We start from the raw sequence: 26,501 nt of genomic DNA, 5'->3' as shown, positions 1-26,501 counted from the left end.
ACACACAATTTGCCTACATTTGAAATACCCAGGAAAAACGCAATGCATGGAAAAAACGCATTGGGATCATTTACGAGGTTAATATCAATGCTTCTGCTAGAGATGATATTATGCGGGCAGCACAGCTGTGGCTGCAGTGAAAGGAGACTTGTTGAATGCTGTTCATTGCGATTTTTGCTTTAGTAATGACAACCATTCTCACTGTATTAGATATTAGATACCTGTCTCTGACACAGCACTCTGTTTTACAGTTTTTGCATAACATTGATAGTTTATATAGCCGCAGTGCTATAATAATGGAAATTAGAGGTGGACTGATTCAGGTAAGACACTACTGAAGGCCTAAGTTTAAAATGCACTGCTGATATAATGCAAGGTCGAACATGCAGTGAAATAGGTTCCGGGGCTTTTCCTGTGACTACAGAACCAAACTAAAATCCCGCTCCAGACCACAAGGTGGCAACAGAATCATGTGTGTGCTGCCTGTTTGGGTTGAACTTGTACTTCTGCGGTGGATTGAAATGTATTAAAAAAAAAAAACTTCAGCTTGTCAACAAATATCGTAGTAACAAATGCTCGGGTTTTCTCTCAACGCGATTCGGATTCGTTGCTGCTTTTTTCCCTCCTCTAAATTTATTAAAGGAGGAAAAGCGGCGTTTCGTGGTAGCAATTAAATGTGCCCTTAGTTTTCGTGCGTGAACTGGCTAAAAGATAAAAGCAGCTAAGCTAACCAGCATTAGCCGCCCGGATGCGGTGAAAGCGCCTGGGGAAGCTAACAGGCAGCGCGGCTTTAAGCTACGGACGGGCCTTGGAAAGGAGTTTCAGGGGCGACTTGAAGAGCGATGTCAGGCTGTCGGCAGCAACAGCAGCCCGTTCCTGCGTCGGGAACTCCACCAGGAACTGCACCAGGAACGAGCTCAGGCAGCACCGCCACCGCTACCGTTGCTAATAGCGGAGGGAGCAGCGCTAATGCTAATGGCAATGGCATTTCTTCGCGAAGTGTCGGCTCAGGGAGCGAGGTGCAGCTCCTGGGTACGCAGAGACCCAGTTTATCCGGTAGCAACTACAGCAAGAAAAGACCTCTCCATAACGGCCTTATTAACCCTTATGAGGATAAGAGTAATGATTTTGTATGGTAAGTAGCAGCAGCTACGGAACTACTGTACCTCAACTCCTCATCACCTACTGCAGACTTATAATATAGAAACAAAATCTTCTCTTGTCCCAATATATGATCTTTTTTTTTCATTATTTCATTTACAGCATGCGTTTTATTTGCATATTAATTGCAGGCTAAGCGTAATGACCTTTTTTATGTTTCTAGCCTTTTCAGAGATTTACTAAAACCACTGACATGGAGCGAAGTGTCAGAGATCTGACCACTGCTTGGGCTCATGCTCAGTCTGCTCTACTTTATTTTAGTACTTTTAATTATTTTCACTTAGTTAGAAACGATTTTCCAGCATTTAACCCTATTTAAAAGGATGTGAAGAAAGAATTTTACTCAGCTGTAATGTACATGTGACCAGTCAAAAAGCTTCTTTACACATTTAATCACAATCTGATTCCACTATGTGTAAACATTAGAAATGGGGGTTTTGGAACCAGATTGTGTATTAAACATTCTTACTATTGAAAAATATTACTGATCGGATCATTTTGTTTATTGTCTGCGACTTCTCCAGTGGGTTATGTTCAGGGAATTATTTATTTCCGATTAAAATAAAAAACGTATAATGTGCATCTCATTTTTGTGTATTGATCGCCTGAGAAAAGTTGGAACGCTGGTTTATTTGCATGCCACATCATTTCTGATTGTTTTTAACTGATATATCGTGATCAAAGACCAGTCATGTTTTTATTTTATTTTTTTAATTTCTTTGTGGATGAAAGTTAAGTACTTCCTTTTAACATCTCTGTTTCAGTCCCATATGTTTCGACATGATAGAGGAAGCACACATGACTAAATGTGGTCACAGTTTCTGGTGAGACTTTTTCAAATGTTGGATTCTTTACATTATGTATTGAAAGGATAAAGTTGCTCATATTTGACCTTCAGAATTGATGTAGAGTTCATTCTTGCCTTTTTACCTCTAGTTACAAATGTATACGAAGGAGTTTAGAGGACAGCAACAGGTGCCCCAAATGTAATTACATTATTGATAATGTGGATCAGTTGTACCCCAACTTTTTAGGTAAGTACTTCTCTTACTTTTTACAGTTTGTGTGTGTGTGTATGTATATGTGTGTGTGTGTGTGTGTGTGTGTGTGTGTGTGTGTGTGTATATATATATATATATATAAGTATATTTATATATATATATATATAAGTATTTGAACACCCTGCTATTTTGCAAGTTCTCCCACTTAGAAATCATGGAGGGGTCTGAAATTGTCATCGTGATTTTTGTAACTATTTATTTGTATGATACAGCTGCAAATAAGTATTTGAACACCTGAGAAAGTCAATGTTAATATTTGGTACAGTAGCCTTTGTTTGCAATTACAGAGGTCAAATGTTTCCTGGAGTTTTTCACCAGGTTTGCACACACTGCAGGAGGGATTTTGGCCCACTCCTCCACACAGATCTTCTCTAGATCAGGCAGGTTTCTGGCCTGTCGCTGAGAAACACGGAGTTTGAGCTCCCTCTAAAGATTCTCTATTGGGTTCAGGTCTGGAGACTGGCTAGGCCACGCCAGAACCTTGATATGCTTCTTACAGAGCCACTCCTTGGTTATCCTGGCTGTGTGCTTCGGGTCATTGTCATGTTGGAAGACCCAGCCTCGACCCATCTTCAATGCTCTAACTAAGGGGAAGAAGGTTGTTCCCCAAAATCTCGCAATACATGGCCCCGGTCATCCTCTCCTTAATACAGTGCAGTCGCCCTGTCCTATGTGCAGAAAAACACCCCCAAAGCATGATACTACCACCCCCATGCTTCACAGTAGGGATGGTGTTCTTGGGATAGTACTCATTATACTTCCTCCAAACACGTTTAGTGGAATTATGACCCAAAAGTTCTATTTTGGTCTCATCTGACCACATGACTTTCTCCCATGACTCCTCTGGATCATCCAAATGGTCATTGGCAAACTTAAGACGTGCCTGGACATGTGCTGGTTTAAGCAGGGAAACCTTCCGTGCCATGCATGATTTCAAACCATGACGTCTTAGTGTATTACCAACAGTAACCTTGGAAACGGTGGTCCCAGCTCTTTTCAGGTCATTGACCAGCTCCTCCCGTGTAGTTCTGGGCTGATTTCTCACCTTCCTTAGGATCATTGAGACCCCACGAGGTGAGATCTTGCATGGAGCCCCAGTCCGAGGGCGATGGACAGTCATGTTTAGCTTCTTCCATTTTCTAATGATTGCTCCAACAGTGGACCTTTTTTCACCAAGCTGCTTGGGAATTTCCCCGTAGCCCTTTCCAGCCTTGTGGAGGTGTACAATTTTGTCTCTAGTGTCTTTGGACAGCTCTTTGGTCTTGGCCATGTTAGTAGTTGGATTCTTACTGATTGTATGGGGTGAACAGGTGTCTTTATGCAGCTAACGACCTTAAGCAGGTGCCATCTAATTTAGGATAATAAATGTAGTGGAGGTGGACATTTTAAAGGCAGACTAACAGGTCTTTGAGGGTCAGAATTCTAGCTGATAGACAGGTGTTCAAATACTTATTTGCAGCTGTATCATACAAATAAATAGTTTCAAAATCATATATTGTGATTTCTGAATATTTATTTTTTAGATTATGTCTCTCACAGTGGACATGCACCTACGATAACAATTTCAGACCCCTCCATGATTTCTAAGTGGGAGAACTTGCAAAGTAGCAGGGTGTTCAAATACTTATTTTCCTCACTGTGTGTATATATATATATATAAAATGAGAGAACACGTTACCGCAAATCAATTTTACTGCACTAATTTTATTAACGTGCGATTAATGCAGCACACATTTCTGTTTGACCATTTTTATGAAAAATATAAATAGAAAAAATATATAAAAAGCTAAATTAAAACCTTCAACGCAACACATTTATTCGCAACGTACTTTCTGTACTGGGATATAAAAAAATAATAATAGCCTCCAGAAAAAATTATTTTGAATGACTAAACAATGGTTTTACTGATGAGCCAAGTCTCAAATCAAGCACCCAAAACTACTATGATTCTTTTTTTTCTTTTTTATTGGCAGATCGCATTCTTAAGTAGAGCCTTACCGCCATCTACTGTGGTAATGGAGCAGAGATTTATGTTCCTATTTCCCAGACCAAAAAAAACACCATGGTGCACACATCTGTCAATTAAAACATGGAAACATAGCAGAAGTTCAGTTTGGTGTCCTGATAATATACATAATTTAAAACACCATAATTACTTTAAAACATTTACAAGAATTTTGTTTTATGCTCTAATTTTAAAATTTCAAGCTTATAGTGGCTGCTTGTTGGAGTTCTTGGGGGATTTCTCCTTTAACAAATTCACTCATGCAGGGGTGTTTCGGGCCGATTGCGCAACACGATGCTCACGGGTCACAACAGAACAGATCCAGTGCGACTGTCCCAAAGTTACAAACAGTTTACACAATAGAAATTTGTTAAACTACACCGTAACATAACCATAACACATACATAAAACTCCATGAAAAATTCCTTAAGTTTTTTGGTCTATCGTGCGATCCGCGAGAGACCGGGAAAATCAGCGAAACAAATTAATTATGTGGCAAATGCAATTCCGCGAGATTCAAACTGCGGTAAAGCGGAGGAATACTGTGTGTGTGTGTGTGTGTGTGTGTGTGTGTGTATGTATATATATATATGTATATATATATATGTATATGTATATATATATATATATATATATATATATATATATATATATATATACATACAGTACAGACCAAAAGTTTGGACACACCTTCTCATTCAAAGAGTTTTCTTTATTTTCATGACTATGAAATTGTAGATTCACACTGAAGGCATCAAAACTATGAATTAACACATGTGGAATTATATATGGAATTATATACATAACAAAAAAGTGTGAAACATGTCATATTGTAGGTTCTTCAAAGTAGCCACCTTTTGCTTTGATTACTGCTTTGCACACTCTTGGCATTCTCTTGATGAGCTTCAAGAGGTAGTCACCTGAAATGGTCTTCCAACAGTCTTGAAGGAGTTCCCCGAGAGATGCTTGGCACTTGTTGGCCCTTTTGCCTTCAATATGCGGTCGAGCTTACCTCTAAACCATCTCGATTGGGTTCAGGTCCGGTGACTGTGGAGGCCAGGTCATCTGGCGCAGCACCCCATCACTCTCCTTCTTGGTCAAATAGCCCTTGATGCCTTCAGTGGGACTCTTCAGTGGGATTCTCTCCTTTGGTCTGTACTGTATATGTATATATGTGTGTGTGTGTGTGTGTGTGTGTGTGTGTGTGTGTGTGTGTGTGTGTGTGTGTGTATATATTTATATATAATATATTAATTACACACACACACACACACACACACACACACACACACACACACCGGCCACTTAATTATGTACACCTTACTAGTACCAGGTTGGACCCCCTTTTGCCTTCAGAACTGTCTTAATCCTTTGTGGCATAGATTCAACAAGGTACTGGAAACGTTCCTCAGAGATTTTGGTCCATATTGACATGATAGCATCACGCAGTTGCTGCAGATTTGTCTGCTGCACATGTATGATGCGAATCTCCCGTTCCACCACATCCCAAAGGTGCGCTATTGGATTGAGATCTGGTGACTGTGGAGGCCATTTGAGTACAGTGAACTTATTTTCATGTTAAAGAAACCAGTCTGAGATGATTTGCGCTTTATGACATGGCGCGTTATCCTGCTGGAAGTAACCATCAGAAGATGGGTACACTGTGGTCATAAAGGGATGGACATAGTCAGCAACAATACTCAGGAACGCTGTGGCGTTGACACGATGCTCAATTGGTACTAATGGGCCCAAAGTGTGCCAAGAAAATATCCCCCACATCATTACACCACCACCACCAGCCTGAACTGTTGATACAAGGCAGGATGGATCCATGCTTTCATGTTGTTGATGCCAAATTCTGACCCTACCATCCAAATGTTGCAGCAGAAATAGAGACTCATCAGACCAGGCAACGTTTTTCCAATCTTCTATTTTCCAATTTTGGTGAGCCTGTGCGAATTGTAGCCTCAGTTTCCTGTTCTTAGCTGTCAGGAGTGGCACCCGGTGTGGTCTTCTGCTGCGGTAGCCCATCCGCCTCAAGGTTCGACGTGTTGTGCGTTCAGAGATGCTCTTCTGCATACCTCAGTTGTAACGAATGGTTATTTGAGTTACTTTTGCCTTTCTATCAGCTCGAACCAGTCTGGCCATTCTCCTCTGACCTCTGGCATCAACAAGGCATTTGCGCCCACAGAACTGCCGCTCACTGGATATTTTCTTTTTTCGGACCATTCTCTGTAAACCCTAGAGATGGTTGTGCGTGAAAATTCCAGTAGATCAGCAGTTTCCAAAATACTCAGACCAGCCCGCCTGGCACCAACAATCATGCCACGTTCAAAGTCACTTAAATCACCTTTCTTCCCCATTCTGACTCTCGGTTTGAACTGCAGCAGATCGTCTTGACCATGTCTACATGCCTAAATGCATTGAGTTGCTGCCATGTGATTGGCTGATTAGAAATTTGCGTTAACGAGCAGTTGGACAGGTGTACCTAATAAAGTGGCCCCGTGTGTGTGTGTGTGTGTGTGTGTGTGTGTGTGTGTGTGTGTGTGTGTGTGTGTGTGTGTGTGTGTGTGTGTGTGTGTATATATATTAGGGATGCACCGAATATTCGGCCACCGAAAATCTTCGGCCAAAAATGGCCCAAAGGTAAATTTTCGGTAAGCAAAACCCCTCCGAGCACGCGCACTCCGTCTGTGGTGGATGTTTTTGAAAAGGCAGGAAGTTTCGCAGTGATATTGTTGTATTGTATCTTTCAAGCAGTTGCACTTGTTCTGAATGCACTTTGTTTTTATGAAAGAACATATTTAATTTTATAACCTTTCAGCAGGCCAGAGGGCCTGTACATTATTATTTAATGTACACATGAGTGCATTTAAGTTAAACATTTAAGACTAAATTTTAATTTATTTTATCCTGTGTGTTGTTGCAATGTGCTATAAATAAATATTTTCATAATTTGGAATTGATTTATTCTTTGAAACTTTAATATTAATTTGTGCAATTGAAATGCCTTGATTTTAGTAAGTTTAGTACACCATCACAGCCATAAATGCAATGGTAATAATAATTGACAATTTCTTTCCAAGAATTTTTATTTCGGTGCATCCCTAATAAATATATATATATATACACACACACACTTCACAACTTCAAACCAAAAAACTGAGCGACATACCATTAGACCAATGAAATTTCCGAACGGAAACGAAAAAACGCACCTCACCTGTGTTCTGAGCTGCACGGCATCGGGAGAAAAACTTCCACCGGTGTCGCACGGCGATGACAAAAGATAAACTCCCCAGAGAAATACAGTGGTACCTTGACCTAGGAGTTTAATTCGTTCCGTGGATGAGCCCGTATCTTAATTTGCTCGCACATCAAATCAGTTTTCCATATTGAAAATACTTAAAATGGCATTAATCCGTTCCAACCCTCAAAATGAGACCCCGTTTTTATGTTTCATGTTATTAAATTGGAAATTACATTTCTAAATAACAAATCTTGTATAAAAACATAATAGAAAGAGTATGTAAAGATATAATAAGGTTTTATTCAGTGTATTTTCCTTGGAGATGAGATGACTTGAGCTAACGAAAACGCCTGTGTGTGTGTGTGTGTGGAGGGGGGGAGAGGCGATAAGCGGAGGCGGACGGAAAACTAGTTTTTTTTACTATCACTCCTGTACACTACGTATCCCTAAACTTTAAAATTTTAACTTTTTCTTCTTAGCTTATCTTAATTTTCGTCACAATCTTCTCTTTCTGGCTTCGCTTCGCCATCTAGCAGCGCCGTCTCGAGCTCGTACCTCAATTTTTTGCTCGCGTAACAAAGAAAAAAAATCGACCGAGTGACCGCTCGTACCTCGGAAAACTCATACATTAATGCACTCGTAGGTCAAGTTACCACTGTAGTTGTGAAAGGAAGGAGGAAGACAGTGAACAGTGACTTACTTGGTCAGCTACTGTTTAGATAAAGGGAATCTAGGTTGAAGGGTGCGCTTTATAGTCCGGAAATTACGGTATGTATATGTATGTACCGTAATTTCCGGACTATAAAGCGCACCCAAATATAAGCCGCACCCACTGAATTTTTCTAGGATTTTTATTTTCAACATAAATAAGCCGCACCTGTCTATGAGCCGCAGGTGTCTACACTGAAACTAATGAACTTTACACAGGCTTTAATGAAAAACAGTGTCTGTTACACGGCTTGTATCTAAACAGTAGCCTACCAAGAAAGTCATTGTTCACTGTCTTCCTCCTTCCTTTCACAACAATTTCTCGGGAGTTTTTCTTTTGGCATCGTTGTGCGTTTAAAAATCATCAATTCAAGCTTTTCTCCCGATGATGTGCGGCCCGATTCAGTGGGAGCGCATCTGATTTAATATAAAGAATTTAATTGGTTCACCTGAACCTGTTCGGCAATTTCATTGGTCAAATGTTATGAGGTTCAGTTTTTTGTGTTGAAGTTTGTGAAACCAGGAAAAACCCAGGAAATATCCATAAATTAGCCGCTTCATTGTTTAAGCCGTGGGGTTCAAAGCATGCATATATATATATATATATATATATATATATATATATATATATATATATATATATATATGTGTGTGTGTAATGTAATGTTCTTATGTTTTATGAAATTCTCCTGCTGTGTGGCACAGAACATTTTATATTTTACTCTTCCTCTCCTCTCGTGTGAATATCATAAAAGGCATCTTGTGATCTGATTCAGTTTGCTTCTGGAGCTGGAGATGGTTTAGGACCAGTGTTAATACATTTGTAGTGTAAATGATAATGCATCGGATGTGTCCCAGATCTCGCCTAGTCTTCAGTGTTGCCACGTTCAACGGTTTAGCGACAATGTCAGTATGCATAATGGCTTTTGGGTTCATTTTTGTTTAAAGATTTAGAAAGATTGCTTGGACATTTCCATGCATTCTATCTGCATTATGTATAATATTGCTGTATTAAAGTGGACCCATCTAGTTTGACTACTTTTCTGTATTAGTATAGCATTCTCTCCTTTTAGTTAACTATTTTTGAAACAAGAAAGCATTTGTTAACCTTTTGTTTTTTATTAATTAATAGTCTGAGTGATGTTTACACAAAATTCCTGTTTTCCTCACAGTGACATTTATGACTTGTCATCATATCTGTTGCGAGTAAACAAAACTACATTTATTCCTGGAGAAATAAAAGCTTCAGTATGCTCCCTGTTCCAGACTCAAGTTGCCCAGAAACTGATTAACCTAGAAATTAGCATCTAACATATGACCTCTAGTTTTCTAGTTATGTGCATTCATAAGGGCTAATAATTAATCGAATCAGCAAGTCATTTATGCATGCTGTTTCTCCCCTTTGAGTCTAAACTCTAGAATCTAGCATCTTTTTTCTGTTAACCAGGAGGTTGTAGTAGCATCAATGAAATGTTTTTTCCACTGCTTCACTACTGTTATCACACAACTGCCTAATTGTAATTCAGAAAAGGTTGCCTGTCATCTGTGCATGCTAAGTCATCAGCCTAATAAACATTAATACTAGCAGCCAAGTCTATAACAGATCTCAGCCACTATGTGTGTAATGCAGCTCGATTTCAGAAATACCTTCTGTATATTAACGAGCTTTGAGGGTTATTACACCTATAGCTACTGCTGCTTCTGTCAGGTTTCCATTGTATTACATTCATCCCAGACATGAAAAGCAGTTTATTACCAAATGCAGTGTATTGTAAAAATCCATGTCAGTTTAGACGGGTACAAAGACAGTTTGCATATATCTCAGAAAACTTTTAAATAACAAGCAGCTGAATTTTGGCAAAGGCCACATATCCATTAATGATGAAAAATTAAGGATTTTGACAAATGTAGTATTACCTGCCTATAACATGCTTTAACATTTCTAATTTAAATAATGTAGAAATAACCCTGCCTTATGCATGGACAGGATTAAGGCTGCTGTTATCAATTATTTTAGAAATCAAGTAGTCTAACGATTATTTCCATTATCGATTTTTGGCACGACGATGCCAAAAGAAAAACTCTCGAGAGAAATTGTTGTGAAAGGCAGGAGGAAGACCGAGAACAATGACCTTCTTGGTAGGCTACTGTTTAGATACAAGCCGTGTAACAGACACTGTCTTTCATTAAAGCCTGTGTAAAGTTCATTAGTTTCAGTGTAGACACCTGCGGCTTATAGACAGGTGCGGCTTATTTATATTGAAAATAAAAATCTTTGTAAAATTCAGTGAGTGCGACTTATATTTGGGTGCGCTTTATAGTCCGGAAATTATGGTAATAGTCATATTACATCAAAGTACTAATACAGTGTGTTCAAAAAGTCCCTCTGCAGTGGCTGTGTAGGTTATGAGAAGGTTATGGGAAAATATTCATTTAATGAAACTCATAATTATTCTAACATTTATTTATTTGTTAAATCTCATAGGCATACGTCTAATAGATTCAGGTTTAGACAGTCTAAATAATTGTTTTCAAATGATGAATGCACCATTGTGTAGACTATAAAGGTGGAAGCAGAAATGCATGCAAAAAAGTAACCCTATTCCGTAGTTTCCAAATTTTTCACCATGTTCGCTGAGGCTGCCACACCCATGTTTACTGCCATGAAATATGTGGTTTTGCTCATTGTGATTAACTTAAAGACAGCGGGAGGCTATTAGATCAGTACGTTTAGCATGGATGTTGCATCATTTATTTTTCTGTTTTGCAGTTAATGAGCTGATCCTCAAGCAGAAACAGAGATCTGAGGAGAAGCGACTAAAACGGGACCACCCTGTAAGTGTGAAACACAGTTTTTGTTTGGAGTTTCTTTTAGACATATACTGTATACACTGTTATTTTTGTAGTCAGAGAAAACTACTGAAAACTGAAATAATCATTAAGAAACCAAAATCTTCATAAATAACAATCTGACACTCATTATTCTGTATTTAAGTAACGTTATATGCTTTAATTAATGTGCTGTCTTTCTAGAATGGAACCAAATGGCAGTTTTTCCAAGATGTTCTTGGCACAGATCAGGAGCATCTGGATCTAGCAAACGTCAACTACATGTTAGAACTGCTGGTGCAGAAAAAGAAGCAGCTTGAAGCGGTTGGCATGACTTTTTAAAACAGCCAAAATTGATTTGACTGATCTTTTTTCTGTCTGATGTTTTTTTTTTTTATCCAGGAAATTTTGAAATGTTCTACTACTAGACTACAGTCAGGGATATCTGACTGCATGACCTTATTAGTTGGTGGTGAAATGGACAAATTGGTATCTTAAGTCACCACACAAGTGGTGTGAGACGAGACCCTGCCTTCTTAAATAAATCATTTGATATCTGGAAATGATATCACAATATATTTCATTTTTTCAAAAAAATATAAAGAAATTGTCTACACAAAAAAAGCATTGTGGGAAGTTTTGCTCTATGTTACACTTACAACATGCTTACAACACACTGTTACAACACACTTTATTGCTCTGATGAAAAATTGGGTTTTGCAACTTAGACAATTTAGGGAAATACCCATCACTAAACATTAGCATTTATCATACGAACAATATGTATTTTTCCTTGTCACAGAATCCAAACAGAGCTTAGTTCTTAGCTTTTGAGTCTTAATTGCTTTGGTAAAGCCCTCAGCATTGGATTCCTGTCAGTCTTATCTTTAAATTTGAAGATTTTTTTGCCTTTAGCATTGAATTTACTGGATATTACAGAGTTACTGTTGTTCCTATTTAATAGATAGTTTGTCTGATGGAAGTGTAGAGAATCAGTTTCCATGGATTTCATGCATGTGTTTGCTTCTCTAGGAATCGCAAGCAGCTCAGCGTCAAATTCTAATGGAGTTCTTAAAAGAAGCCAGAAGGAATAAGCGAGAGGTTGTTTGTATATCACATACAGCACTTCCAATATTTTTCAAACATAACAGAAATTCAGGAGGAGACATAACATTGTTATTTTCTTTTATAGCAACTGGAGCAATTACAGAAAGAACTAAACTTTCTGGAAGAGGACATAAAGAGTGTTCAGGTAAATTGAACCAGCACATGTAATGGCGTTATTATTATTATTATTATTTTTTTTTTTGGTAGTATAGTAATATTTGTAAGCTTATAGCCAGGGACTGTATCTCTGACTCTTTTCAGGATATGAGTGGGCTGTACCCACCAGTTATTGATATGGACCCCAACTTGGACAGCACTGTTCCCCAGTTTGGAGAGACACACTCTCCTGCCCCCAGGTAAGGCGAATTAGAGCCTTGTTGGTCAAGGGAACATGCAGGCTGGTTTTGTCAAGGAACAGGGAGACACCTGATGTTCATACTCATACGTGACCGTTTTTTTTTTTTTTTTTTTTTTTGCACAAATGTACACAACTTTGCCAAGTAAAAACTAATCTGCCACTAATACAAAATCCTTTTTTTTCCAGCTGTAGCATCATTGAGCCCTCAGAGTATATTCAGCCTCCCCAGTTTGGAGGAAGCTCACAGGTAACACAAAGTCTTCATGTCTGTATTGTGTTGTTAAATTTTGAGAGTAGCACACTCGTGTTTACCACAAAATATTTTTTTTATTAAAAATCTGACTATTATGTTTGTAAAATATGTCTAAAAAGGGTAAAAGACAGACATCATACAACAGCACTCTGGCCTCACGGAGAAAGAGGTTAACAGCACACTTTGAAGACCTGGAGCAATGCTACTTTTCCAACAGGATGTCACGAATCACAGGTGAGCATGAATATTTTGTAAAGCTCCACATTTCTTTGAATTTTAAATACAATTTTATACATAAATCTATACATTCAAAAGGTTCAGAAAACTGGATTTGCATTCAGGATATTTTTTTATAAAAAACAAAAATAAAATGCTTGAATGAAAAGTTTCTTAATCTAAATTAAGACTAGTATGTATTTTTGAGAGCTCACTGAGTATGGTAAACAAATTAAACATGTGCTAAATCCAGTTCCACCTGTGTCCAGTTGTTTGCTTGCATAATTAATACCACTGAATTTGGGAGTTCTTACAGCTACACCTGCAGATCAAATCAGTCCTGCTGTTTTTAAGACTAAAGAGGCGTCCCTAAAGCTTTGAGATGAGGTTGTTAGGAGGAAAAAAGCTGGAAAGCTTATAACTAGAGAAGCAGTGCTTTGAATCTTCCTATGAGCTCTGTAAAATCTATTATAGCAACATGGAAAATTCATGGCACAACCAAGATACTAACAAGTTCAGGCCAAACTGAATGCCCGGTCAAGAAGGAAAAGTGTGCGAGAAGTGTCCGAGAGGCCAGCTACAATGCTGTGGGGTCTTTGCAGAGTGGGCAGAAGGAAGCAATTTCTGAGAAAGGCTAACATGAAGCCATGCTGGGAGTTTTGAGAAGGCATGTGACCAATTCCAAAGAAGGTTTGTTGGTTTGATGAGACCAAAGATGGATATGGTCTATGGGCAAATCAAATACAGTGCAACACCCTGGTAAAACCATTCCTACCATAAAGCCTGGTTGAGGTAGCTTCAGCTTTGTGTTGCTGTTTGGTCGAGGTTCCAGTTAACCAATTATTAAAAAAAAAAACATTTAGGCTACAGGATAATGAGTGAAAGCACTGGGCAGACTTGCTTTGGAATAGGTTGGAAATAAAGAGGGTCTGTTTTGGGATGACTGAATTAAAGGCCAGACTTAAATTCAATTGAAAATCCAGGACATTACCTGAAAATTGCTGTTCACAAATCAACGTTCTAATTTGGCAAAAATTAGAGTTGGAAAAATTGAACAAAGGAAGAAATATGAAAATCAAATCAAACATCATGTGCAAAGCTCATTGGAACAGCCAAGACAACCCAAAGCTGTAAATTCTTCTTCAAATACCAAGTTTCAAATATCAATTATAGTGTATGTCAATGTGCAAGTTACCACACAGTTATCACCGTATTTTTCGGGACTATAATCCGCTACTTTTTTCCCACGTTTTGAACCCCACGGTTTAAATAATGAAGCGGCCAATATATGGATTTTTTTCCTGGGTTTTTCCCGGTTTCACAAACTTAGAGCCAAAAAACTGAGCGACATAACATTAGACCAATGAAATTTCTGAACGAAAACGAAAAAACGCATCTCACCTGTGTTCTGAGCTGCACGGCATCGGGAGAAAAACTTCCACCGGTGGCGCACGACGATGACAAAAGATAAACTCCCCAGAGAAATACAGTGGTACCTTGACCTAGGAGTTTAATTCGTTCCGTGGACGAGCCTCCGTTCTGTTCCAACCCTCAAAATGAGACCCCGTTTTTATGTTTCATGTTATTAAATTGAAAAATACATTTCTAAATAACAAATCTTGTATAAAAACAATAGAAAGAGTATGTAAAAATATAATAAGGTTTTATTCAGTGTATTTTCCTTGGAGATGAGATGACTTGAGCTAACGAAAACGCCTGTGTGTGTGTGTGGAGGGGGGGAGAGGCGATAAGCGAAGGCGGAGGGAAAACTCATTTTTTACTATCACTCCTGTACACTACGTATCCCTAAACTTTAAAATTTTTACTTTTTCTTCTTAGCTTATCTTAATTTTCGGCACAGTCTTCGCTTTCTGGCTTCGCTTCGCCATCTAGCAGCGGCGTCTCGAGCTCGTACCTCAATTTTTTGCTCGCGTAACAAAGCAAAAAAATCGACTGAGTGACCGCTCGTACCTCGGAAAACTCATACATTAATGCACTCGTAGGTCAAGTTACCACTGTAGTTGTGAAAGGAAGGAGGAAGACAGTGAACAGTGACTTACTTGGTCAGCTACTGTTTAGATACAAGCCGACATAGCGCGTTGTTTCAGGGTCAAGGGATAGCTCACTAATCATATAAGCACAGACAGGTTTCCAAAACTCGTGCTTTTTATCTATCTTGGCAACAGCGTTAAAGGTTAGTGAAAGAAACTTAGAAATGAGCATCAGAAAATAATAAGGACATAATCCTCGGTCTCCACACACGCAGTAATACCGGAAGAATGCAGTGGCTTGCTGTATTCCTAAAATACCGTTATGCTCCTAATAGAAGCGCAACATATTGCATTTAGTGTTTTTCGTTAAAGCCTGTGTAAAGTTAATTAGTTTCAGTGTAGACACCTGCGGCTTATAGACAGGTGTGGCTTATTTTTACGGTAAAAATAAAAATCTTTGTTAAATTCAGTGGGTGCGGCTTATATAAGGGTGCGCTTTATAGTCCGGAAATTACGGTAATTAGCCAATCATGATTAAGCAGTGCAGTTACAGTTTAGTTAATGTTCGCGTCAAACATCAGAACTAAGGAAGAAATGTGTCTCTCTGTGAGTTTAACAGTGGTTGTTTGGTTGTATGTACTAAAAGGGCTGGTATGAGTGTTTTAGGGAACTGATAATCTTCTGGGTTTTTCCACACACAGTAGTATGGAGTTTGCCACACAAACTGTGTTAAAAAAAATGTTGAGTGCCTTGTTGATGGAAGATCGAAGAAAAATGGCTAGATTGGATTTAGCTCGCAGGAATAACTTAAATTGAATTTTGAAGTAAATGGGCAGAAGACCACAAGGGGTCCCACTTCTTGTCAGGCAAGTACAAAAATGCCACAACTATGACACATATCTTAAGATTCTTGTTCTTGCTTGACAGGAGTGGAACCAGCTGTTGCTTTCTTTTGCCGTGGCCCATCCACCTCAAGTTTTGATGTGTTGTATCTTTTGAGATTCCTTTCTTTTCTGCTTACTATGTTTGTAAAGAGTGATTTTCTAGCTGCTAACGACAGGTTAGCTAACGGCTGCTAACATGGTGTTCCAGCCTGTAGACCCTTTTTGTTTGACGTTCGTGTGTCTTCATATGCCATCTGAGTTATGTGAAAACAGTGAATGTGAAAAGTGCAGGAATGTGCAGTGTTTAAATGTAAGCTTGTACATACTTTTTACAGATGACAGCAGAACTGTTAATCAGCTAGACGACTTCATGGAGTGTCTCTCCAAATTCACACGCTACAACTCTGTGCGCCCTCTGGCCACTCTGTCTTATGCAAGTGACCTCTATAATGGTTCTAGTATTGTTTCTAGGTAGGTATTTCTTTATATGCATTACATCAGCAGGTAGCATTATCAGAAAATATGTAGTAAAACTTTAATAATTAGATATGTTCACAGAAATAAAACTGTGTAAAAAATATTACATAAACAATTACATGAAATGGTAGCTAAATTGTTTCAGTATTCCTTTTACTCTGAATAAATCTCCATTGTTTGCTTCTCTGAAACATCCCCAAACTATTAAGCTTCAACATCCAGGTTTAACTGTGGTGGTGAGACAGTCTGCTAACATCTTTTGTCTTACATAAGTTCTTCTTTTAGAGCCAAAATTGTCAAATTTGAACTCATCTCTCCACAGAACTTCCTTCCAGTTTTTCACTGTCCAATATTTGTGTTTCCTTTTACTTAGTTTGTTGCATCTAAACAAAAGGAACATGCACAAGTCTCAAAAGCAATAAAAGACTAGGTGTTTTTTCACACTTTTGCCAGGCCTTCATACACTTACAGTGAGGAAAATAAGTATTTGAACACCCTGCTATTTTGCAAGTTCTCCCACTTAGAAATCATGGAGGGGTCTATAATTGTCATCGTAGGTGCATGTCCACTGTGAGAGACATAATCTCAAAAAAAAAATCCAGAAATCACAATATATGATTTTTAAACTATTTATTTGTATGATACAGCTGCAAATAAGTATTTGAACACCTGTCTATCAGCTAGAATTCTGACCCTCAAAGACCTGTTAGTCTGCCTTTAATATGTCCACCTCCACTACATTTATTATCCTAAATTAGATGCACCTGTTTGAAGTCGTTAGCTGCATAAAGACACCTGTCCACCCCATACAATCAGTAAGAATCCAACTACTAACATGGCCAAGACCAAAGAGCTGTCCAAAGACACTAAAGACAAAATTGTACACCTCCACAAGGCTGGAAAGGGCTACGGGGAAATTGCCAAGCAGCTTGGTGAAAAAAGGTCCACTGTTGGAAAATGGAAGAAGCTAAACATGACTGTCAATCTCCCTCGGACTGGGGCTCCATGCAAGATCTCACCTCGTGGGGTCTCAATGATCCTAAGGACGGTGAGAAATCAGCCCAGAACTACACGGGAGGAGCTGGTCAATGACCTGAAAAGAGCTGGGACCACCGTTTCCAAGTTTACTGTTGCTAATACACTAAGACGTCATGGTTTGTAATCATGCATGGCACAGAAGGTTCCCCTGCTTAAACCAGCAAATGTCCAGGCACATCTTAAGTTTGCCAATGACCATTTGGATGATCCAGAGGAGTCATGGGAGAAAGTCATGTGGTCAGATGAGACCAAAATAGAACTTTTGGGTCATAATTTCACTAAATGTGTTTGGAGGAAGAAGAATGATGAGTACCATCCCAAGAACACAATCCCTACTGTGAAGCATGGGGGTGGTAGCATCATGCTTTGGGGGTGTTTTTCTGCACATGGGACAGGGTCACTGCACTGTATTAAGGAAAGGATGACAGGGGCCATGTATTGCGAGATTTTGGGGAACAACCTCCTTCCCTCAGTTAGAGCATTGAAGATGGGTCAAGGCTGGGTCTTCCAACATGACAATGACCCGAAGCACACAGCCAGGATAACCAAGGAGTGGCTCTGTAAGAAGCATATCAAGGTTCTGGCGTGGCCTAGCCAGTCTCCAGACCTAAACCCAATAGAGAATCTTCGGAGGGAGCTCAAACTACGTGTTTCTCAGCGACAGGACAGATACCTGACTGATCTAGAGAAGATCTGTGTGGAGGAGCAGGCCAAAATCCCTCCTGCAGTGTGTGCAAACCTGGTGAAAAACTACAGGAAACGTTTGACCTCTGTAATTGCAAACAAAGGCTACTGTACCAAATATTAACATTGACTTTCTCAGGTGTTCAAATACTTATTTGCAGCTGTATCCTACAAATAAATATTAAAAAAGTCATACATTGTGATTTCTGGATTTTGTTTTTTAGATTATGTCTTTCACAGTGGACATGCACCTACAATGACAATTTCAGACCCCTCCATGATTTCGAAGTTGGAGAACTTGCAAAATAGCAGGGTGTTCAAATACTTATTTTCCTCACTGTATACTCAGGCTACCATAAAAACAAAATGTTACCATATGCTTCGGTTGGCAAGATTTAAGGTTTTTATTTGTCAGTGCCACCATATGAGCAGACATACAAAGGAAAAGTTTGCTATTTGGCCATATTACTTTTAAATATGGAGGAAAGGGGATGAGGATTTGTATTGAGGAACACAATTCCAGTTGTGAATCATTGTGGTGTTAGAAAAGGGACTGGTACACTTGTAAAATAAAAGGTATCATTTTATAAAACTAAATAAATATATCTTGCACACTACCAAATCAAAGCTTTAAGATGCAGTCAGTAAATTAAAACTTGGTCCAAGTAGCCATGCTGCATTGAATAACATGCACAATTGAATTAGCATTATAATTCTGAACATTTGTTATCCACAAAAGATGAGGCAGTTAGCAAGTAAAACAACATCAATACACATTTGTCTTGTAACACTTAACATTTGTATCATCTTTTTGCAGCATTGAGTTTGACCGTGACTGTGATTATTTTGCCATTGCTGGTGTCACCAAGAAAATTAAAGTTTTTGAGTATGGGACAGTCATCCAGGATGCTGTGGACATTCATTATCCTGTCAATGAAATGACCTGCAACTCCAAAATAAGGTGCAACAATTTATTTTGGTTTATATAAAGTTATTTTAGGTACATTGTCAAACCATATTTGAATGACATGCATCACTACACACTCTGTTGCTTTTCCCCTCTTTCCTTCCTCAGCTGTATCAGCTGGAGTAGCTACCACAAGAACCTTCTGGCAAGCAGTGACTATGAAGGAACAGTGATTCTTTGGGATGGGTTCACAGGGCAGAGGTCAAAGGTTTATCAGGTATATTGTCTAAATAAAGTATTTTGTATGCTTAGCAGGTTGGCTGTAGCCACATTTTGATTTTTAAAATATATTTATGTATTTATTTCTTTTTAAAAGCTGTTTTAAAGCCTAGATCATAGAGTAACGTCAATGTAATACCGATAGCGTAGTGATGATTTTGGAATTGATCCAAACAAGATCAAGGTCACAACAGGGTTAATTGTTTGAAATAGTAAAAAAAAAAAAAAAACATCTCCTTGAAATATTCCTGTGTGATGGGTCATTTTCTTTTTTATTTAAAATCACATCCAATTTATTTTTGTTTACGTTTTCCTAGGAGCACGAGAAGAGATGTTGGAGTGTCGATTTTAACCTTATGGATCCCAAACTTTTAGCTTCAGGCTCAGATGATGCAAAAGGTGTGCAATTTGATTATTTAACTTCTATTTCAACTTTTAAACATTTAATGCTTGAATGATTAATCATCCCCTTCTTTTTTCACTGTAGTCAAGTTGTGGTCAACTAACCTGGATAATTCAGTTGCCAGCATTGAAGCCAAGGCCAATGTGTGCTGTGTCAAATTTAGCCCAACGTCTAGGTATCACCTTGCATTTGGCTGTGCAGGTATGATACTCAATTGGATGTTATGTCTATAGAACATGTACATATTGATGGTATCTTTACCTGATCTCAGTATTTTATTGTCTCATGTAATGTTTGAATGCTAATTAAAAGAATATAGCTAATTATTCAATCTTTCACAATGCTAATTCTTCCACAAATTCTTCATTTTATGTGCATCAAGACCACTGTGTCCACTACTATGATTTGCGGAACACTAAGCAACCCATCATGGTCTTCAAAGGACATCGGAAGGCTGTGTCCTATGCAAAGTTTGTCAACGGAGAAGAAATCGTGTCTGCGTACGTATATGGCTAAACCTTACTTACGCTCTATAATTATTTTTCACATCTGTGGGATTGCAGTAGTTCAGACTTGTTGGGGAGCTGGAAAAAGCTGTGCTGAAAGGGAAGCATATGAATGACAGTGTGCTATTGCTTCATTTGCTCACAGCTCCACGGACAGCCAGCTAAAGCTGTGGAATGTGAACAAGCCTCACTGCCTGCGCTCTTTCAAAGGCCACATTAATGAGAAAAACTTTGTAGGTCTGGCCTCCAATGGAGACTACGTAGCATGTGGTGAGTTAAATATCCCATTATACACATCATTCTAAGACTCAACTGTCCCCCTTTTTTACAATCCTGTATACAGAAACCCAAACAAGCATAGAATCTTAGTTTATTTGCCCTGCCCCATCAAACTGTGTCTTTTGCCATTAACATTAACATGGTATGCTGATCTATTTTACAAACTTTTGGTCCCTTAGGATATAATGGCCATTTTATGGAGAAATGTATACATGTATATACATTTTTTTCTTCTTACATGTTGTCACTCTGCTGCTCCCAGGAAGCGAGAACAACTCCCTATACCTGTACTACAAGGGGCTCTCCAAAACATTGCTGACCTTCAAGTTTGACACTGTGAAGAGTGTTCTGGACAAGGACAAGAAGGAAGACGACACGAACGAGTTTGTCAGTGCCGTTTGCTGGCGGGCTTTACCAGACGGGGTGAGGTTTTTCAGTGTGAATTCATGATTTCTTACTTTTTTACTGAATAAATGATCAGTGTTTTCAAAAGTGAATTAATGAAGTGGAGCCATTCTGTTTCATGTATTCATTTAAAGTTGTTTTTGATATTATAGGATAATTATTATTTACAATAATTTATATATTCGCAAAACATTTTGGAAAGCTGTAGTTATTACAATGAGTCTATTTTGTTTGGACGTGAATTTTATTAACTTATTTATTTGTATTTAGAAAATGTATAAAATAGCTAAAAGAATGCACATTTTCTCAAATGTAGGTGTAGATTTAAAGTGTGTGTGTGTGTGTGTGTGTGTGTGTGTGTGTGTGTGTGTGTGTGTGTGTGTGTGTGTGTGTGTGTGTGTGTGTGTGTGTGTGTGTGTAAATATGTATGTATGTATGTATGTGAGAGAGAGAGAGAGAGAGAGAGCGAGCGAGAGCGAGAGCGAGAGCGAGAGCGAGAGAGAGAGAGAGAGAGCAAGAGTATATACTATACATATGCATTAAAGAGTGTGCCACTAGTCTTAGTTTGATTTGTTTTTCATTCTTCAATAACCTTTTTCTCAATTCACAGGAGTCTAATGTGCTGATTGCAGCCAATAGTCAAGGAACAATCAAGGTTTGTAATTTAATTATAAGTACAGTAAATGCCCTTTCTTTTTTATTATCCACATTTTAGTTCTATATATATCTCATAGTAATATTCTGGTACCAATTTGTAGGAAAAACATTTTTTTTTTTTATTAACTATATTTGCAAAACATCCTGTACATAATTGTAAACGCACACAGTCGCTTTGCATCAACAAATGATGTTATGCATGTGGTTTCATGTCTATTGTGACCTTGCAACAGTGTCTCGATCTGGCCTTGAGAATCATTTAAATGTGCTCCATTTGGTCAGACATTACTCATGGCTATTTATACATTTCTGGCCACACTTCGTAACTTTGACGCCTATAATCTGATTGTTGTATATACACACTTCTTAGTGCTGGCTTTCAGCAGTAATACACACATTTGAGCAACCTGACAATTTGCTTTTCAGAACAAGCCATAATCACTTTGATGACGAAATTACACAAAATCTGCCATGTCAGTCATTTTCCACATGAATAAGCTAGCAACTGCTGGCTTGTGAGTCCAAATCCATCTGGAAAACCAGCGATTTGTCAAGAAAAATTGAAGAGAGATTCAAAAGATATTTCAAAGTTTGAGACTCATTCACTTTCAGTAACCGCTTTGTTCTGGTCAGTTCTGGAATTAGGATCATATGTATGAACCCTATGAAAAATCTAGGATCCAAAAAACTCTTTTTAATGCAACTGTTTCCTTTCATTAAAGGTACTCGAGCTCATTTGAAGGTCTACAAGAAACAATCATCAGATCCTTTGTTTTTTTTTTTGTTTGTTTTTTATAAAAAAAAAAACGTGAAATCTTTCTAATGGAATGTGACTGAGCACAAAAAGAAGAAAACATTCTCTTGGACTCGGACACTGATGTTTTCAGAAAGACGTGCGCTCCAGTATAAGGACCGCTCGAGACCTCTAGGAAACAGATGTGGACATTTATGGTGGAAAAGGAAATGCCGACTCTTCGTTTCAAAGCCTCTTTTGGACGTTTGGCGTAAAATGCTTAATTAAAGGCATTTATGAATACAAACTAAGCCTTCAGTAGAGGCAAATGTGACAAACGTTAGAGCTGTGTGAGTACCAAGCCAAAGCACAAGACCAGAACACAATGAAATGATTTTTGCTGTACAAATAATCAAATGCTACATCATTCTTTGAGCCTGTAGTATCCACATATTCTTTTCATTTGCTACAGTGTCTGTTTCTAAAATTTCCACTCCGTTTGGTTAATGCCGCTGGACAAATAATTACCGGGCCTTCTTCAGTTTATGTTGCTTATGTCAAGGGACCTCGAGACTTGGCTGCCTCGTGCAAATAAGACAGATTTCCTTTAAATGCTTTGTAAGTCATGTGGAAAAGGAGATACTAAACTGATTTTTTTAACTTTGTCATTAGTTGCCATGACTTTCTTATTCTTTTTCCCCCTTGTGGACATATTTTGTCTAACTGAGGGATGAATAAGATGTTATGATGACACTATGTATTCTCTATTGGGATTATTTAATGACCACCCAAAAACACTGCTGCTCTTTTTATCATTAAATTTCTGTACAAGTATTATTTATTTTTATAATTTATAGAAACATTGTGAACTTCACACCCAATTATAGAGTGTAGGTTTTTTGGAGCTTTGACTTCTGTTGCATCCCAGTAATTCCCTCTTTTGTGTACCCATTCTATGATTTTAACCTATTCATCTGAATGAATAAATGATTTTCTTTGCATCTGTGCATTGTTTATATTTTTGCCCTCTAGTTTGTTTAGACCTAGACTTTGGGTAAAAAAGTGTTTTGCTCATACTTGTCTTTGCAGAGAAATATTCGTCTTATTTTTTCTTCAATTACCAAGTACTGTCAAAGAATCATAAGTGTAAATGTCTATGTGGAATTTAAAAACAAACCACAGTTTTACCCAGGGTGAGAAATGTCTAGAATATATTAGTTATGCTTTCAGTAAGACTTTAAATACTTTGTAAGTCATGCTGTGTGTAGTGAATGACTGTTGTAGGGTCATATTAAAGAGAGAAAAACATTAAACACATAATAAAAAAAAATATATATATAATAATAATAATAATAATGCTTATATTGGTTTAATGAAAATAAATCAATAGAGATGCCTGTAAATGTGTAGAAATTCAAATGGAACATTGTTAGCTGGAAGTGTGTTTGTGTGTGTGTGTGTGTGTGTGTGTGTGTGTGTGTGTGTGTGTGTTCATGTATGTACATACAGTGGGTACGGAAAGTATTCAGACCCCCTTAAATTCTTCACTCTGTTATATTGCAGCCATTTTCTAAAATCATTTAAGTTCATTTCTTTGCCTCATTAATGACAGAAAAACACAGAATTGTTGACATTTTTGCAGATTTATTAAAAAAGAAAAACTGAAATAACACATAGTCCTAAGTATTCAGACCCTTTGCTGTGACACTCATATATTTAACTCAGGTGCTATCTTGGGCATTTCTTCTGATCATGAGATGGTTCTACAACTTCACTTGAGTCCAGCTGTGTTTGATTATACTGATTGGACTTGATTAGGAAAGCCACACACCTGTTTATATAAGACCTTACAGATCACAATGCATGTCAGAGCAAATGAGAATCATGAGGTCAAAGGAACTGCCTGAAGAGCTCAGAGACAGAATTGTGGCAAGGCACAGATCTGGCCATGGTTACAAAACAATTTCTGCTGCACTTAAGGTACCTGAAAGCACAGTGGCCTCCATAATCACCAAATGGAAGATGTTTGGGACGACCAGAACCCTTCCTAGAGCTTCCTAGAGCAACTGGCCAAACTCAGCTAGCGGGGGAGAAGAGCCTTGGTGAGAGAGGTAAAGAAGAACCTAAAGATCACTGTGGCAAGATAAAACTTTTTGGCCTTAGTTCTATGCGGTATGTATGGAGAAAACCAGGCACTGCTCATCACCTGTCCAATACAGTACCAACAGTAAAGCATGGTGGTGGCAGCATCATGCTGTGTGGGTGTTTTTCAGCTGCAGGGACAGGACGACTGGTTGCAATCGAGGGAAAGATGAATGCGGCCAAGTACAGGGATATCCTGGATGCAAACCTTCTCCAGAGTGCTCTGGACCTCAGACTGGGCCAAAGGTTTACCTTCCAACAAGACAATGTCCCTAAGCACACAGCTAAAATAACGAAGGAGTGGCTTCACAACAACTCCGTAACTTTTCTTGAATGGCCCAGGCAGAGCCCTGACTTAAACCCAATTGAGCATCTCTGGAGAGACCAAAAAAGGGTTGTCTACCAATGTTTACCATCCAACCTGACAGAACTGGAGAGGACCTGCAAGGAGGAATGGCAGAGGATCCCCAAATCCAGGTGTGAAAAACTTGTTGCATCTTTCCCAAAAAAGACTCATGGCTGTATTAGCTCAAAAGGGGGCTTCTACTAAATACTGAGCAAAGGGTCTGAATACTTAGGATCATGTATGTATGCATGTGATATTTCAGTTTTTCTTTTTTAATAAATCTGCAAAAATGTCAACAATTCTGTGTTTTTCTGTCAATATGGAGTGCTATGTGTACATTAATGAGGAAAAGAAATTAACTTAAATGATTTTAGCAAATGGCTGCAATATAACAAAGAGTAAAGAATTTAAGGGGGTCTGTACCCACTTCCTGTACCCACTGTGTGTGTGTGTGTGTGTGTGTGTGTGTGTGTGTGTGTGTGTGTGTGTGTGTGTTTGCATAGATTTTATAGATAGATAGATAGATAGATAGATAGATAGATAGATAGATAGATAGATAGATAGATAGATAGATAGATAGATAGATAATTTCAGTACTTAATATTTGTCTGCCTTTGGTGAGATCTTCATGGATGCATCAAACATGTATTCATGACATCAGGATAAACGGTTTGTTGACGAGTCTTCTGTCAAGGTGTCCAGAGCATGTGACGCATGCGCTTCATATCGTTTTGCCAGAAGGTGGCAGTATGAAGTCAGTTTGCTGGCCTTTTTCACATACGATACGAAAGCTAAAGTTGCAGTTTTTCAACACATCCTGTGATTGTAAATAATGTAAGCAAATTTAACTGGCAATCACCACATAGTCCCTAAATGCCCAAAATACAAAGCAAACATGTGTTTATTGTAATTAATTTCCCATTGATGTGCTTGTGGTAAAGAAATAGTTTTGTGCTATTCACCACGATAAAGGATAGGAAGCAGTTACATTTGATGTCAAAATTTCATAGCATCTACTGTAACTACTTGACAGCTACTGGCTCTAAAATGTGAGAGTGTCTCATGATTTGTTTGGACATCTGTTATCTAGGGAAATGTTTTCAGAACAACCAGCAGTGTATATGAGACCTGCTCCTACAAACTGTGCAGCTGTTCCTCTACTAGATAATTGAGCTGGAAATATATATTAATTATATATATATATATATATATATATATATATATATATATATATATATATATATATAAATTATAATATATATAGTGATATATACAATTGTTAAAAATACTATTATTCTGTTATGTGTAACCATTCTGAGACCATAAGATCGGGAATGTGAATTAAATGTATGTAAAAGTCTGTGAATGTTTGATATTGTAAAGTGATCAGTGTTTTCTAGCTATTACTCTGTGGATGTGTTTGAGTTCTCCACTGCTGGAGAGCATGAAGACATGAATTGCTAAGACTAAAATGGAAGAACGTGAGTGTCGTGCACAGAGACCTGACCTCAACCCAAGTAAACACCTTTGAAGCAGAACGCTGATTGCACCCCCACCACTTCACCTAACATCAGTGTCTGACCTTGCTAATGCTCCTGTAGCTGAGTGAACACACATCTCCACAGATGTGCTTCAAAAATCTAGTGGAAATCCTGTTCATAAGGGTGGATGATTTTATAACAATAAAAGGAGGGACTAAGTTAGAATCACCTTTATTGCCAAGTATTGTGGTTTGAGTGTACAAACCTGATCCCAAAAAATTTGGGACACTACAAATTGTGAATAAAAAAGGAACGCAATAATTTACAAATCTCAAACTTAT

At 38.2% G+C, this 26,501-nt stretch overlaps 1 protein-coding gene across 2 annotated transcripts; it reads left to right on the top strand.

Moving 5' to 3' along the window:
* Positions 1 to 457: 457 nt before the first annotated feature.
* Positions 458 to 23,192, top strand: cop1 (COP1 E3 ubiquitin ligase). 2 transcript variants are annotated; one of them, XM_083541738.1, is made up of 20 exons: positions 458 to 1,135; positions 1,926 to 1,985; positions 2,098 to 2,195; positions 10,956 to 11,020; positions 11,219 to 11,338; positions 12,047 to 12,115; positions 12,207 to 12,266; positions 12,383 to 12,477; positions 12,666 to 12,726; positions 12,852 to 12,966; positions 16,159 to 16,294; positions 18,840 to 18,983; positions 19,098 to 19,206; positions 19,526 to 19,607; positions 19,696 to 19,812; positions 19,994 to 20,111; positions 20,263 to 20,387; positions 20,659 to 20,819; positions 21,412 to 21,456; positions 22,181 to 23,192. In XM_083541738.1, exons 1-20 carry the CDS (start codon positions 843 to 845, stop codon positions 22,196 to 22,198), a joined length of 2,091 nt encoding a protein of 696 aa, XP_083397864.1. In that variant the 5' UTR covers positions 458 to 842; the 3' UTR covers positions 22,199 to 23,192. The 2 variants fall into 2 exon arrangements, with proteins under 2 accessions (XP_083397864.1, XP_083397863.1); XM_083541737.1 differs by having other exon boundaries at positions 472 to 1,135; positions 12,666 to 12,744.
* The last annotated feature ends 3,309 nt before the right edge of the window (positions 23,193 to 26,501 follow it).

Source organism: Silurus aristotelis (assembly GCF_946808225.1).
Source record: "Silurus aristotelis genome assembly, chromosome: 5".
In the NCBI taxonomy this organism is placed as follows: domain Eukaryota; kingdom Metazoa; phylum Chordata; class Actinopteri; order Siluriformes; family Siluridae; genus Silurus; species Silurus aristotelis.
Note: the sequence above shows the minus strand (reverse complement) of the source record. Positions and strands in the feature narration are given on the sequence as shown.